Source organism: Neltuma alba, unplaced genomic scaffold, assembly GCF_004799145.2.
Source record: "Neltuma alba isolate B1F8T4 unplaced genomic scaffold, ASM479914v2 tig00011643_pilon, whole genome shotgun sequence".
Classification (NCBI taxonomy): domain Eukaryota; kingdom Viridiplantae; phylum Streptophyta; class Magnoliopsida; order Fabales; family Fabaceae; genus Neltuma; species Neltuma alba.
This window is the reverse complement of record NW_021636291.1, coordinates 14,050-26,622: the sequence shown is the minus strand read 5'-3', so window position 1 is coordinate 26,622 and position 12,573 is coordinate 14,050. Positions and strand designations below refer to the sequence as shown.

The 12,573-nt window shown below is 34.3% G+C and overlaps 2 protein-coding genes across 2 annotated transcripts; both read left to right on the top strand.

Annotated features, from left to right (window-relative positions):
- The first annotated feature begins 2,368 nt into the window (after positions 1 to 2,368).
- Positions 2,369 to 5,308, top strand: LOC114716117 (lysosomal Pro-X carboxypeptidase). Its single transcript, XM_028901054.1, has 9 exons — positions 2,369 to 2,816; positions 2,905 to 3,091; positions 3,189 to 3,322; positions 3,419 to 3,531; positions 3,616 to 3,859; positions 4,295 to 4,447; positions 4,583 to 4,662; positions 4,753 to 4,802; positions 4,941 to 5,308. The coding sequence occupies exons 1-9, from the start codon at positions 2,415 to 2,417 to the stop codon at positions 5,078 to 5,080; spliced, it is 1,503 nt and encodes a 500-aa protein (XP_028756887.1). The 5' UTR covers positions 2,369 to 2,414; the 3' UTR covers positions 5,081 to 5,308.
- A 3,130-nt stretch (positions 5,309 to 8,438) lies between these two features.
- Positions 8,439 to 11,828, top strand: LOC114716108 (lysosomal Pro-X carboxypeptidase-like). The gene is made up of 11 exons (XM_028901044.1): positions 8,439 to 8,489; positions 9,234 to 9,274; positions 9,533 to 9,854; positions 9,958 to 10,144; positions 10,271 to 10,404; positions 10,485 to 10,597; positions 10,692 to 10,941; positions 11,050 to 11,205; positions 11,336 to 11,415; positions 11,537 to 11,586; positions 11,680 to 11,828. Exons 1-11 carry the CDS (start codon positions 8,439 to 8,441, stop codon positions 11,826 to 11,828), a joined length of 1,533 nt encoding a protein of 510 aa, XP_028756877.1.
- Positions 11,829 to 12,573: the final 745 nt, after the last annotated feature.

Genomic DNA, 12,573 nt, shown 5'->3' with positions numbered 1-12,573 from the left:
AGAGATAAGGGGGAGAATTTTAAAAGAGAAAAGAAATAAACAGGTATTAATTGTACCATAAAGATTAATTTTTGTTATTATAATATACTAAAATATTTTATGTACAGATACAACATAAATGTTAACATATGTCTTTATTACATGGCAGCGATTTTGGCAGATTCCACCGCATGTATGGTGTACATCGTTTTCCATGAAATTATTGAAAAGAATCGAAGGAGGGTAGTTAGAATGGTATGGCTGTGGTTTGAAACCTCAACAGGAGGATAGTGAATGCCAGTATGGGCAGCAGAATGATTTGTGTCCATCGTGCCTCATCTCACCATCACAAAACTGACTCCTCACTCAGCTTTAATTAATTTTAAAGGCACTCCTGTTCATTGGACCATTATGCTTTTCTTGTTCCTTGTTCTTGACAAATCTAAATATAGCAAACATATTAATTGTCACAATAATAAATAACGATGAGAATTTACACGTGACCTACTTTATGTTAGCCCAACCCGTCACCAATGAACAGACATCCCAGCAGATTTGATTGGTCTCTCAATTATCTGCCTTTTATGATAAGTTGATCCCTTAATTTTATGATGTATCTTTTCACTTTTATAATTTAACATTTTTAGTATCGAATGATGATTTTGTGCTTCAATCATTATTATTTTTGAAAATTAAATTTAATATGTTAGTATATAAGAATATTTTGTTAATATTTGAAATTTTAATGTTAGCATTTTTTTTGTTTATATTGTCAAGGACAAAAATACATTTTATAAATTAAGAAGCTAAAATAACATCTTGTTTAAATGTACTCGTTTTTTCAATGAGAATCTCACATACTTCCTTTTGCTTCACTTTGAATCCATAGATTGATAGCATCCCAACTTTTTTGGCATGCGACCTTTCTTGGGGAACACCTATGCATCCACCTTCAAAGTTTGCCTCAATCATTTCCTGATCCATATTTCCAGTCATTACAAATGAGTGGCACATGCTCTCTCAAGAAACACGTACACGTACGCACCTTGACCACGTATTTTCACCATGATTTTCAAAGTGTCATTAACTAACCTTGATATAATACTCCTCCTGTTTTTAATATGACATTTAATTTGAGAATTGATATGTAAGACCTATATATTTATCAATTTTTTTCTAAATTAATCATATTAATATTCTCCAATAATAATCAAGTTGGGGAAAGAGAAAAGAAATTAAAAAAATATGTTTAAAGTATTTTAGAAAAAACATGTCGAATTAGTAAATTAGGTCTAATGTTTTTTCCTTGCTCACTACCCATGCAACTAATTAGAAGAACATTAATCTTCGGAAGATACTATGTAGCTTGTTTGCTTTCGTTTTGTCCCCGACGTCTCGTTTTTCTCAGACAAAAATGACATGTTAACGGCCAAATATAAAATAGACGGCTCAAAAATCGTTCTCCACTATTTCATTGATCAATTAGCTTCCACAATTGATTTTGATTTGTTATGGGCCATCTTTTCCGACTGCCACCTATTTTGTCTCAGGGAAAAAATTGGGCAGGTTTTATACTCTGTTTTACACCTCAAAGTTATCTTCTACGGTTTTTACAGAACTTCCAAAATGGAATTAGTTCATCACGTCAGCTTATTTAACTCATTAATTTGATACGGTTCGGATCAATTTTCTTAAAAAATCGTAATATAATTATATTTATCATAATTTACTTAATATCTTTTTTACCTACTTTTCGTTCTTTAATTTGGTGTTTTAAATGATCAAATCAACCTACTTGACTTGCAAAATGACTTTTGTGGGTATTTATAATTGTAATATTTCTACACAATTATAATATATAATTGTAAAATATGTTTCTATGTAATTATATAAATAATTGGGTTTATGTGTTTTACTTAACCGGATGGTATAGAAGTCGTTTTGTGAGTGGAAGGACAAATTTGATCACTCTTTTGATGCACTAAAATAGGATATAATGATAAAAATTGAAATAATCCTAACAACTAATTAGATAAAATTGATTATTATTCCCCAAAAAAAAGAGAAATGAATGATTAAAACCGAAGATCCTGTAACAAAACAAAAACTGCGAATCTCAACAAAATAACCAAAAAAACAGAAGACACGTCAAATTAAAATATTAAAATATTAATATCCACTAATTATTTTCTAGAAGCTAGGGACTTCCCATCTTGCGAAAATTCACAGCAAATACATTACTGAGAAGACTAACCGCATTAACATCAAAGAGGAGAGAATATCATTATGCTCTCCTCTTGTTTGAAAATTATATGATAAAGGAAAATCAACTCTGCGAATGCTATCCTTATATAACGCGTGTTCGGCTGTTCTTAACTTCATATTCATATCTAACATACAAACAAAACAAGGAGCCATTCTGCTCCTTAATTGCAATGGAACAACCATTGTCATTTCAATGCCTTCTTCTCATCTCTTTCATATTTTCATCTTATTTGACTGCAACACAACAATCTTCAGTAATTCCCAGGTTGAGCCCTATTGGGGACATAACTTTACACGACACTGCAGCCCTGACAGCAGATGATACAGATACAGAGGACTTGAAAACGTTCTATTTCAAACAGACGCTTGATCACTTCAACTATAGGCCAGATAGCTACGCAACATTTTCACAAAGATATCTGATCAATTTCAAGTACTGGGGTGGAGCCAATTCCAGTGCTCCCATATTGGCTTACCTTGGCGCAGAAGAACCCATAGATGATGACCTTAAGGTCATTGGATTTCTCAATGATAACGCCCCTTCCTTTAAGGCGCTCATAGTTTATATAGAGGTATGACATAAACTGATATTTAATAATCCACAGATTCAAAGGTCTAGCATATTCTGATTTTTTTTTTCCTTCTTCCTTTTCGGATCAGCACCGGTACTATGGGAAATCGGTTCCATTTGGATCCTTCGAAGCAGCGTTGAAGAATGCAAAAACTAGAGGGTATTTCAACTCTGCTCAAGCTATTGCAGATTATGCAGCAGTCCTCATACATATAAAGAAGACACAGAAGGCACAGAAGTCCCCAGTGATTGTTATTGGGGGATCGTATGGTGGAAGTAAGCTCCTCAAGTAATCTTAACAGTTTTCCACATACATAAATGTTCTGCCATTTGCTTGAGTTAAAAAATAATAATAATAATTCTCGGTCTGCAGTGCTTGCTTCATGGTTTAGACTCAAATATCCTCACGTGGCTCTTGGTGCGCTTGCCTCATCAGCTCCAATTCTCTATTTTGATAACATCACACCATCCAATGGTTACTATTCTGTTGTCACGAGAGATTTTCGAGTAATATACCATGCTATTCTGTTTCCACCTTGCGAATTTTTACACCAAATGCATTAAAAAGAAGCTTCAATGACGATCTGATGTGTATCTTTGCAGGAAGCAAGTGAAACTTGCTATGAAACTATCCTCAAATCCTGGCCTGAAATCGACAGAGTAGCTTCTGAGGCAGATGGCCTTTCCATCCTTAGTCAGCGGTTCAACACTTGCCGGTACAAACACTGCGTCATTGTCCTCAAGCTTTTAGTCCATTAACTCACCTCCTGATTAATTATTGCACTGGAACATTTTTGTAGTCCTCTGAACTCATCTTCTGAGTTGAAAGACTACCTGGAAACGATGTATGCTACTGCAGCTCAATATAATAAACCACCAAAGTATCCAGTTACTGTGATATGTGGTGGCATTGATGAAGCCACCTTTGGAAGTGATATTCTCAGCAAGATATATGCAGGTGTAGTGGCGTATAGAGGTAACGCTACATGTAAAGTCAATGGCCCCATCAATGTGACTGAGACTTCTGTCGGTTGGAGATGGCAGGTTATTTCGCTTACTAAGTAATCACAACTTGACATTTTTATACGCTTTCGCTTCCAAATACCTAACTGTCTAATTTGGGAATGGCATTCTATAAGATAACACAATATAACTAACGAAATGCAGTAACTTCCAAAGTATGTTCATTCCCACAAAAGTTTGAATTTCAACTGATTAAGACAAACTTCCTGAAAGTACACCCCTGAGGCTAAATAGTAAGCCACAATAGCCAAGGTTTAGACAATTATTACTAAATTAAAGATCTCGGTTAGTCGCTGCTATGAGTAATTTTGGTCTATAGTACACCTAACACTTCTATCCTAATATTTCCACTTTCATTTACCATTTAAACTTTCATTTGGAATGATGAATAAGAAAACACGTGCATGAATGTTTACATTAGCCTTGTAATGATACGAGACTGCTGTTTACTTATAGACATGCAGTGAGATGGTGATCCCTATAGGGCTTGGAAATGACACAATGTTTCAACCTAGCCCTTTCGATCTCAAGAGCTATGTGAGGGATTGCAAGATGAAATATGGTGTCGCACCTCGGCCTCATTGGATCACTACTTACTATGGAGGCCATGTAAGTTTTTGTGTTGTTCTCTTTGTTAACATTCGTGTAGAGTCGTTCTAAAATGTCTTTTTCTTACATCACCTCCAGTTGTGAGGTATTGACACCTATGAAAGCCTCGTTTCTGGTTTAACTGTTGGCATACAGGATATCAAGTTGGTCCTTCAGAGGTTTGGGAGCAACATCATTTTCTCAAATGGGCTAAGAGATCCATATAGTAGCGGAGGGTTAGCAACCTAAAATCCTAAAACTTTACTGTCTTGATGTTTAGAACTATGATTAAAACTACATTGTGCGAATCTTGTGTTTGTTTTCAGGGTTCTGGACAGCATATCGGACAGTATCGTTGCCGTCCATACAGTCAATGGTATTCTCTTAATCAATTACATCAAATACAAGGATCTCCTATTTTCTATCATTTTCTTTTCCAACATTCAAACAGAAAGACAGAGAAAAAGAAACACTAGGGTGGGTCCCTTTTGATCGAAAAACGTTGATTTTTCAGGATCTCATTGCTTGGATATTCTGCGTGCAATGCCAAGCGATCCAGAATGGTTAGTCAAACAACGAGAGGAAGAGACTCAGATGATTAAAGGGTGGATCACACAGTACTACGCGGATCTTGGCGCGCTCAAAGTGTACTAAATTTGCAATAGAATACGATGCATTAAAATTGTATCATTATTATTATTAACGAAAAGTGCTCTTTTTATCCGTAAAATCAACAATGATTGTCCATGATTTACGGATCGAGGTGTACTGCTCCTTTATCCTTGATTTCTAATGCCAGGGGGGAAAAATAAACAGGTGGCTTTTATATTATCTGGGGAAAAAATGATATAACTATATCTAATTTTAGATGTTTCTGCGTGATAATGGTTCAATTACTTCCTCTCTTTTTTTCCCTTCCTTTTACGCAGAGGCTTTATTTCCAAATTTAAAGGATTTGAAGTCAAAATTGCCCCCCGGGGGGGGGGGGAGCCATTTTTTCTTCCTTTTACGGAGAGGCTTTATTTTCAAATTCAAAGGATTTGAAGTCAAAATTAAGGTGGGGGGGGGGGACTATTTTTTCTTCCTTTTACATAGAGGATATTTTCAAATTTAAAGAATTTGAAGTCAAAATTGGGGGGATAGTCTTCTGTATTTTAACAGTATCTCCTATTCTTAATATAAAAACTCGTTTGACTTTTATTTTAATCCTAAATATATGACCCCAATCCACTTTGTCTTTTATATTTATCTATTATTTTCTCAAGGTAATCCTTGTAATAATGATAATTCTAACCAATACACTTGATTAACAGGGATATTTTAGAAAAGACAACACCTATTTATTACAAATAATTAACTTAATTAGTTTTTTTAATCTACTTAAATTAGTTAACTAACTCTTATATCAAGGATTAGAAGTAGTAAGAGAGTATTAAAGTTTATCCACATGGTCCAAATAATTTTATTTAAAAAAGAAAGAAAGAAAAAGTAGTTTTATATTAAAATTGAACTAAATGTTTTTATTTATATGTGCGTATGGAGATACTGGGATGAATGATTTGACAGGGTTCAAGATAAATATCCGAGAACAGTTTTGTATTGGCTTGCATGAAAGATTTTTTTTAAATGATTATTTACTTAAATTTTCAGGTCTTTTTTTGGGTTAAATTTCTGGGGTTTTTTCTTATTTACTTGGTTTAGTTGGTTAATGGGTCACATTTTAGTGAACGATTCTTCAAGATTGTCTCAACAACATGTGATTTTGGATCAAGTTCGGACGAAGGAATGTGATGAGCGACATTTATAGATGCTGCAGAAACTGATGAAGGCAGCATGGTACAGTAGAGAAACCGATGATGTTCATGTGTTGTTTTGGTTTTTTTGTTGTTGCGAAAATTGATATCCAGAGACTTAATTAACAGGCCTATTCAATTTGGTATCATTGAAAGGCAGGATGTTGTAGCCCAAATGACGCCATAGACTTCCTTCTTCTTCTTCTTTTTTGACCTGGCCATAGACTTCGTTTTAAACATAAGATTATGAGTTGAAATGTGAAATATTCAAATTTACTATAGTGGTTGGCGCTTGGCAGTGTTATCCCCCTTTAAATTTGCCTTGTATTTAATTTTTGTTTTATCAATGATATGTTTGATCATTATCAGCAATATTCTGATAAGATGGCACTTATTCTAGGAAACACGAGTGAAATTTCGCTCTATTTGAAGAATGAGTCATGTCGGAGTGTTTGGATCTTAATAAAAAAACACTTTTTTAAAAAGTATTTTTATATAAATCAAGATAAAATTCTTTTCACATACTTAGTTAGAATTACTTTTAAAAATTTTCAACCAAAGACTCTCAAATCACAGCAGTTTTAAAATTTATTGGTAGGTAACGAGAATGCCTCTAAATATGACCACAGAACGCACTCGGAATCAAAATGTGAAGAGTATATGATAGTGAGTCAACGGATGAAAGATGGATGAGACTGTGGGATCAAAAAGCGTTCCCACTTGGGGTGGTTCGATTATGCCGAGAGCGTTCCCACTTGACAATGGCTTTCTTTAATGGCACCAGCGGGGCCATGCTCCCATGTGATTCACACAAAGCATCCTGTGCGCTGTTCCCTCTCCAAATTTAAAAAGCTGCTTTCACTTTGTTCCCTGTTAACTTGTATCTGTATTATTCTTGCTGGTTTTAAGTTTAAGGGGTTCATCATTACCATAAAGAACAGTTTGCAATTTAATGGGAAAATTAAAGTCAGCTGCATAGCCTAATCCAATGTGACTGATTCATTTTTAAATAGGAATATAGAGGCTGATGAACTTTTCACAGCATATACATTTATAAGTGGCCACTTTGATTAATTCATAATCATAACCCCCCCCCCCACAACTTGTAGTACTTAATTAACCTCTAATTATCTGTTTACCCGTAGGCTTCTTTCTGTTGTCTGTTCACACCTGAGATTAGATTCAACCACCATCAATTATTCCAAACGCATTATATTATCAGCATGTTCCTGCTGAATCCATTAGTTGACTAATTATAAAGCTCGCTTACTTTTAATCCGTAAAATGAGGTCCTTTATTTTAATAATAAAATTAAAAATACCATCCCCACGTGGTTTCTGGATCGCATCGGTTTTGTAGTTATCCATCTCCAACTTCTGCCTCGTAAGTCGTAACAATGTTTTGGCTTCATCCATCAAATTTCCAGACCAAAATCACCAGAAGAACGAGAGGTGTTTGGGTAAAAACGGAATTATAGTTTTAAGAATAATTTTAAGATGTATAAAATAAATATGTGAAGAAATTTATTTTGATTTACGAAAAATATTTAAAAAAAATATTTTTACGGTTTTCCAAACATCTCTAAATAGATTAAAAGTCTTTTTAAATAGTTTTTTAATCATTTTTCTATAATTAGATTATATGTGGACGAAAATCATTAAAACGTTTAGTTATAGAATAATGATATCCGTTTTTTTAACCCTGTTTTCGCACAAAATTTGATGATAATAAAAACCATTGAAAAATCTTCAAGTGAACATAACCAGTATTCAATTAGGCTCGAAAGAATTAGCTTCGGGTCTTCGATGATAGTAATATAATGCAAAAGGAAAAAAGAGGTTAATTAGGAAAAAAAATGCATTATTTATTTTCCTTATTTTTTTTTACAGCATTACGTGAGATGACAATAATTTTCAACAGAACTTGTTGGGTATCAATTTTTCAGAAGAATTTCATTGATATGTAATATATAAAGCCATTTTTCTTTTTCTTTTTATTTATTTTTGAAAAAAGATAGATCAATTGAATTGAGATTCATCAAGGTCAATCAACATTAAGACTTGAGCATACGTCTTCACGGGATAAAAATACGTCATTATCAATTTGGACCAACTTAAGCCTTTTTCCAATAATTTAAAAGCTATAATTGTTAATTTGTAATAAAATATTGAATTATAGTATACAAACTTTATACTAAAAATATGTATGTATTGGCATTGATGCCTTTAACAAAATCAGTACCTGTGGTATTTTATTTTGCCACACGCTCGGCCTCGATTTAATTTAATGGGCTACAGAGATTATTCATGAAAAATGACGACGTGTATCCAAAGCACTCGCTCCGATTTTATTGATATCCTTATGTGATTAAAGAACCGATCACAACTTGATCACAAAAAAAAAAAAAGATCAACTAATCACAACTATAATTTAAATTTGTTGTAATCAAATTCATGACTGCTGCATCATCCCATCTTTCATTTCTTTGCTTTCTGAAACTGCAATGCACCTTCATGACTTTTTAAAAAATGATTATTTTTTATAAAAAGATGATTACTCTAATTAAAACCAAAAACCATGGGGATTGGCGATAGTGGATCTTGTAGGTAGCTACATAGCTATATCCTATACACAACTATTTTATGTTAAAGTGGAATAGCACCTTCTTAGCATAATCCTTTTCCTCATTTTTAATTAATTAATTAGTTAAGCAATGACTTGACTGAATTAATATGAAACTAGAGCTGATTAGAGTTATTTTGGATATTTATGACTATTATTTTATTATGATTTTTGTCTAATATATTAGGATATTTTAATTGAATTATAATACTTAAAATATCTTATCAAATTTTAGATTAATTAGTTAGATTTCTGTGTCATTATCTTTTTAGAATAATTTTATATTTTATTTATTTTTTATAAACCTAGGGTTCAAAGCCTAATTTGTCAATCTCTTCCTTCTTTCTCTTTGTGACTCCCTCTTTCTTTCTTTTTTTTGATTAAAACATAAGTATCCTCCTATCAGAAGCAATCTTATTCGAAACACTGTCGGGTACTAAATTTAGACATATCTCCCAAGCGGGATTTGAATCTTGGTTCGTCACATTATGAGAGACTAGTTTCTTCTATTAGACCTAGGTCTTATTAGTTCTGACTCCCTCTTTTTGCATGTATATAAGCATGCGCTTCGCTAGGCTACCTTCAACCTTAGTTGAAACGCCCAAGATTGGGCCATGGCTAACCTTATGTGCTCGTTCCAACGGTTTTCCTGGTTCTTCCTAATCTTCTTCCTTTGTGTTGATGCTCTCAGCATTAATCCGAGGTTAGGAATTGCAAGGAAAATCGGTAAACAACGTAAAAAACCACAAACCTCGTCTTCCTCGAATTCGGTTGAGGAGGTCGAGACATTCTACTACACCCAAAGACTGGATCACTTCAACTACAGACCTGACAGCTACGCCACTTTTCAACAAAGGTATATGATAAATTCCAAGTACTGGGCTGGACCTAAATCAAGCGCACCCATTTTTGCATACCTTGGCGCCGAAGAGCCTGTGGACGAGGATATTAATGTCGTTGGATTTCTCAGAGAAAACGCCCCTCAATTCAGTTCTCTTATTGTTTATATTGAGGTATGTGATCAGACCAACTCAGATCATATAACTTGGGATAAGTTCAATTAATTTGTGTTGTTTAATTACATATAATATATATATATATATGGCTTCTGAGCAGCATAGATACTACGGGAAATCCATACCGTTTGGGTCCCTGAAAAAAGCGATGAAGAATGCAAATACTCGAGGCTATTTCAACTCAGCCCAAGCTATAGCAGACTATGCTGCTGTGCTTTTACACGTAAAGGAACGTTTGTCTGCCCACACTTCTCCCATCATCGTTATCGGAGGATCCTATGGTGGAAGTAGGCGGCCACACACAACTTATTATTTTTCTTCAACTATCGTTCAATTACACACACACACACACACACACACACACATATGAGGAACTGACTTCATCTGGTTAATTTTCTGGTTCTTATATGCAGTGCTTGCCTCGTGGTTCAGGCTAAAGTATCCCCACATTGCACTCGGTGCTCTGGCCTCATCAGCGCCAATTCTTTACTTCAATAGCGTCGCCCCACAAGCCGGATACTATTACATCGTCACCAAGGATTTTAAAGTAATTTGCGTCATTATTTTATTAACAAATACAAGATTAAAAAAAATAATGATGTATTAATATTCTGAGCGGTATTGCAGGAAGCTAGTGAGAGCTGCTACCAAACTATACGTAAATCATGGTCTGAGATTGACAAAGTTTCTAAGATGCCTAACGGTCTTTCAATTCTCAGCAAGACATTTAAAACTTGCAGGTTCGTAAGTTTTCTTCTCCACCGTAGATTACAGATGTTTTGATTTCTCACTCTCTCTCACTAAAAAATGTTTTTTTCCCTCGTGTTATTTCAGCAAACTGGACAACAGTTTTGAACTGAAGGATTACTTGGATTCAATATACGCTGATGCAGCTCAGTATAATGAACCTCCGGATTACCCAGTCAGTGTGATCTGTGAAGCCATTGACGCAGCAGCAAAGAAAACAGATACTCTTGGCCAAATATTTGAAGGAGTAGTTGTGGCTCATCACGGAAACAAGTCCTGCTATGACACAAACGAATTCAATCTTCCCACCGAAACTGACATAGGATGGAGATGGCAGGTTAAGATTCCAATTAATAAGAAACATGATAAAGCCCCATATATAATACTCTGTATATACATATGCTTAGAGTCTTTTGAGCGAATTAATTAACGAAATTATGAACAGAGTTGTAGCGAGATGGTGATGCCAATCGGTCATGATAGGGACGATACAATGTTCCCACCAGCACCTTTCGATATGAAGAGCTTTGTGAATGAATGCAGAAGCTTGTATGGCGTTCTTCCACGACCTCATTGGGTGACAACTTATTATGGGGGTCCTGTACGCACGTTCATATTTTTTTAATAATCACGTTTCGTTTAAATTAATTAATGTCTTCTTTTTTGGTCGTTTTCATTTAATTACTCCATGCTTTTCTCATATGTCGTCTTCGTCGTCGTCGAATCTCTAGGATTTGAAACTGATCCTCCATAGATTTGCCAGCAACATTATCTTCTCCAATGGACTGAGAGATCCGTACAGTTCTGGAGGGTACAGCTAGTGATAAAAAAAACAATAATTTTCTTCCGCCGATTGATCTTCTTTGTGATTGATATCAGTTTGCTTCAATTAGTGACCTTTGATTTTATTTTTTTTTTGGAATGACTCGCAGGGTGTTGGAAGATATATCAGATAGTATCCTCGCCGTGTCCACAGTCAACGGTATTCCTTCACCCTTACGACCAATATATATACACATTTAATGCTTTTTGTAACATGCACGAAATGATATTCATTGAGAGAAAAAAATGGCAGGATCTCATTGCCTGGACATACTTGAAGAGCAACCAAGTGATCCAGAATGGCTGGTGAAGCAGAGAAAGACTGAGATCAAGATAATAAAGGGCTGGATCGCCGAGTACCAAGCTGATGAAGTTGCATTAAATAAACAAGTTCATCAGTAACACAACATATATGTAGGCTCTGAAGCTCTGATGAGCGAATTGAGAAGGGGATGTTATAATATTACATGATGATAAAGGAGATATATAAGAACAATAATGTGTTTAGTGTTGAAGGAAATGATGGTGTAAGGAACAAAAGTGAGATGAAGGAAACGTCAAGGGTTTCAAAATAGTGGGTGGCACAATGAGTGGCGAAATAACTATAATGGTTATTTAGACTTGTGTCTTTCTTACGCGGACTCCACCTCCCATCCATATGCGTGCTTTTGAATAAGGGAAAAATGGGAATAAATCCTCATTACAAATTTAATTGGTAAATAATCCATAGGATGATTAATTACACAAACGAAGATTAGTTGCACAAAGTGAAGATGGTTTGCATAAAATTATTTGAATATAAGGTATTAGTTTGCACATAGAGAAGATGACTTGCACATAAGACAATTTTATTTATATAAAAAGAAATTGAGTTACGCATCACAAAAAAAAAAAAATTATTACACACACAAGAAGATAAATTGCACATAAAAGTATCACTTTATTCCTTATTATAGGTCACTTGTATCCTAAAAGTTTATTTGAAAATATAAGTTACTTGTAGTATAATTAATGATATTTTTTCAATTTTATTCCCATTAATTTAATAAAAAATTAATTAATCTCTCTGTCCATCTCTCTCTCAACTTTTAATAAGAGTAAATATGAAAAAAGAAATGGTTAATTTAATGTATTTCTTGATTTACGT

Excerpts from the sequence above, each read along its gene's own strand:
- LOC114716117 (XM_028901054.1), top strand. The coding sequence starts at position 2,415 with ATGGAACAACCATTGTCATTTCAATGCCTTCTTCTCATCTCTTTCATA. Across the intron at positions 3,860-4,294 it reads CTGTCGGTTGGAGATGGCAG|ACATGCAGTGAGATGGTGAT; the intron begins GTTATTTCGCTT and ends GTTTACTTATAG. Across the intron at positions 4,448-4,582 it reads CTACTTACTATGGAGGCCAT|GATATCAAGTTGGTCCTTCA; the intron begins GTAAGTTTTTGT and ends GTTGGCATACAG.
- LOC114716108 (XM_028901044.1), top strand. The coding sequence starts at position 8,439 with ATGCCTTTAACAAAATCAGTACCTGTGGTATTTTATTTTGCCACACGC. Across the intron at positions 9,275-9,532 it reads CTTATTCGAAACACTGTCGG|CATTAATCCGAGGTTAGGAA; the intron begins GTACTAAATTTA and ends TGATGCTCTCAG. Across the intron at positions 11,206-11,335 it reads CAACTTATTATGGGGGTCCT|GATTTGAAACTGATCCTCCA; the intron begins GTACGCACGTTC and ends TCGAATCTCTAG.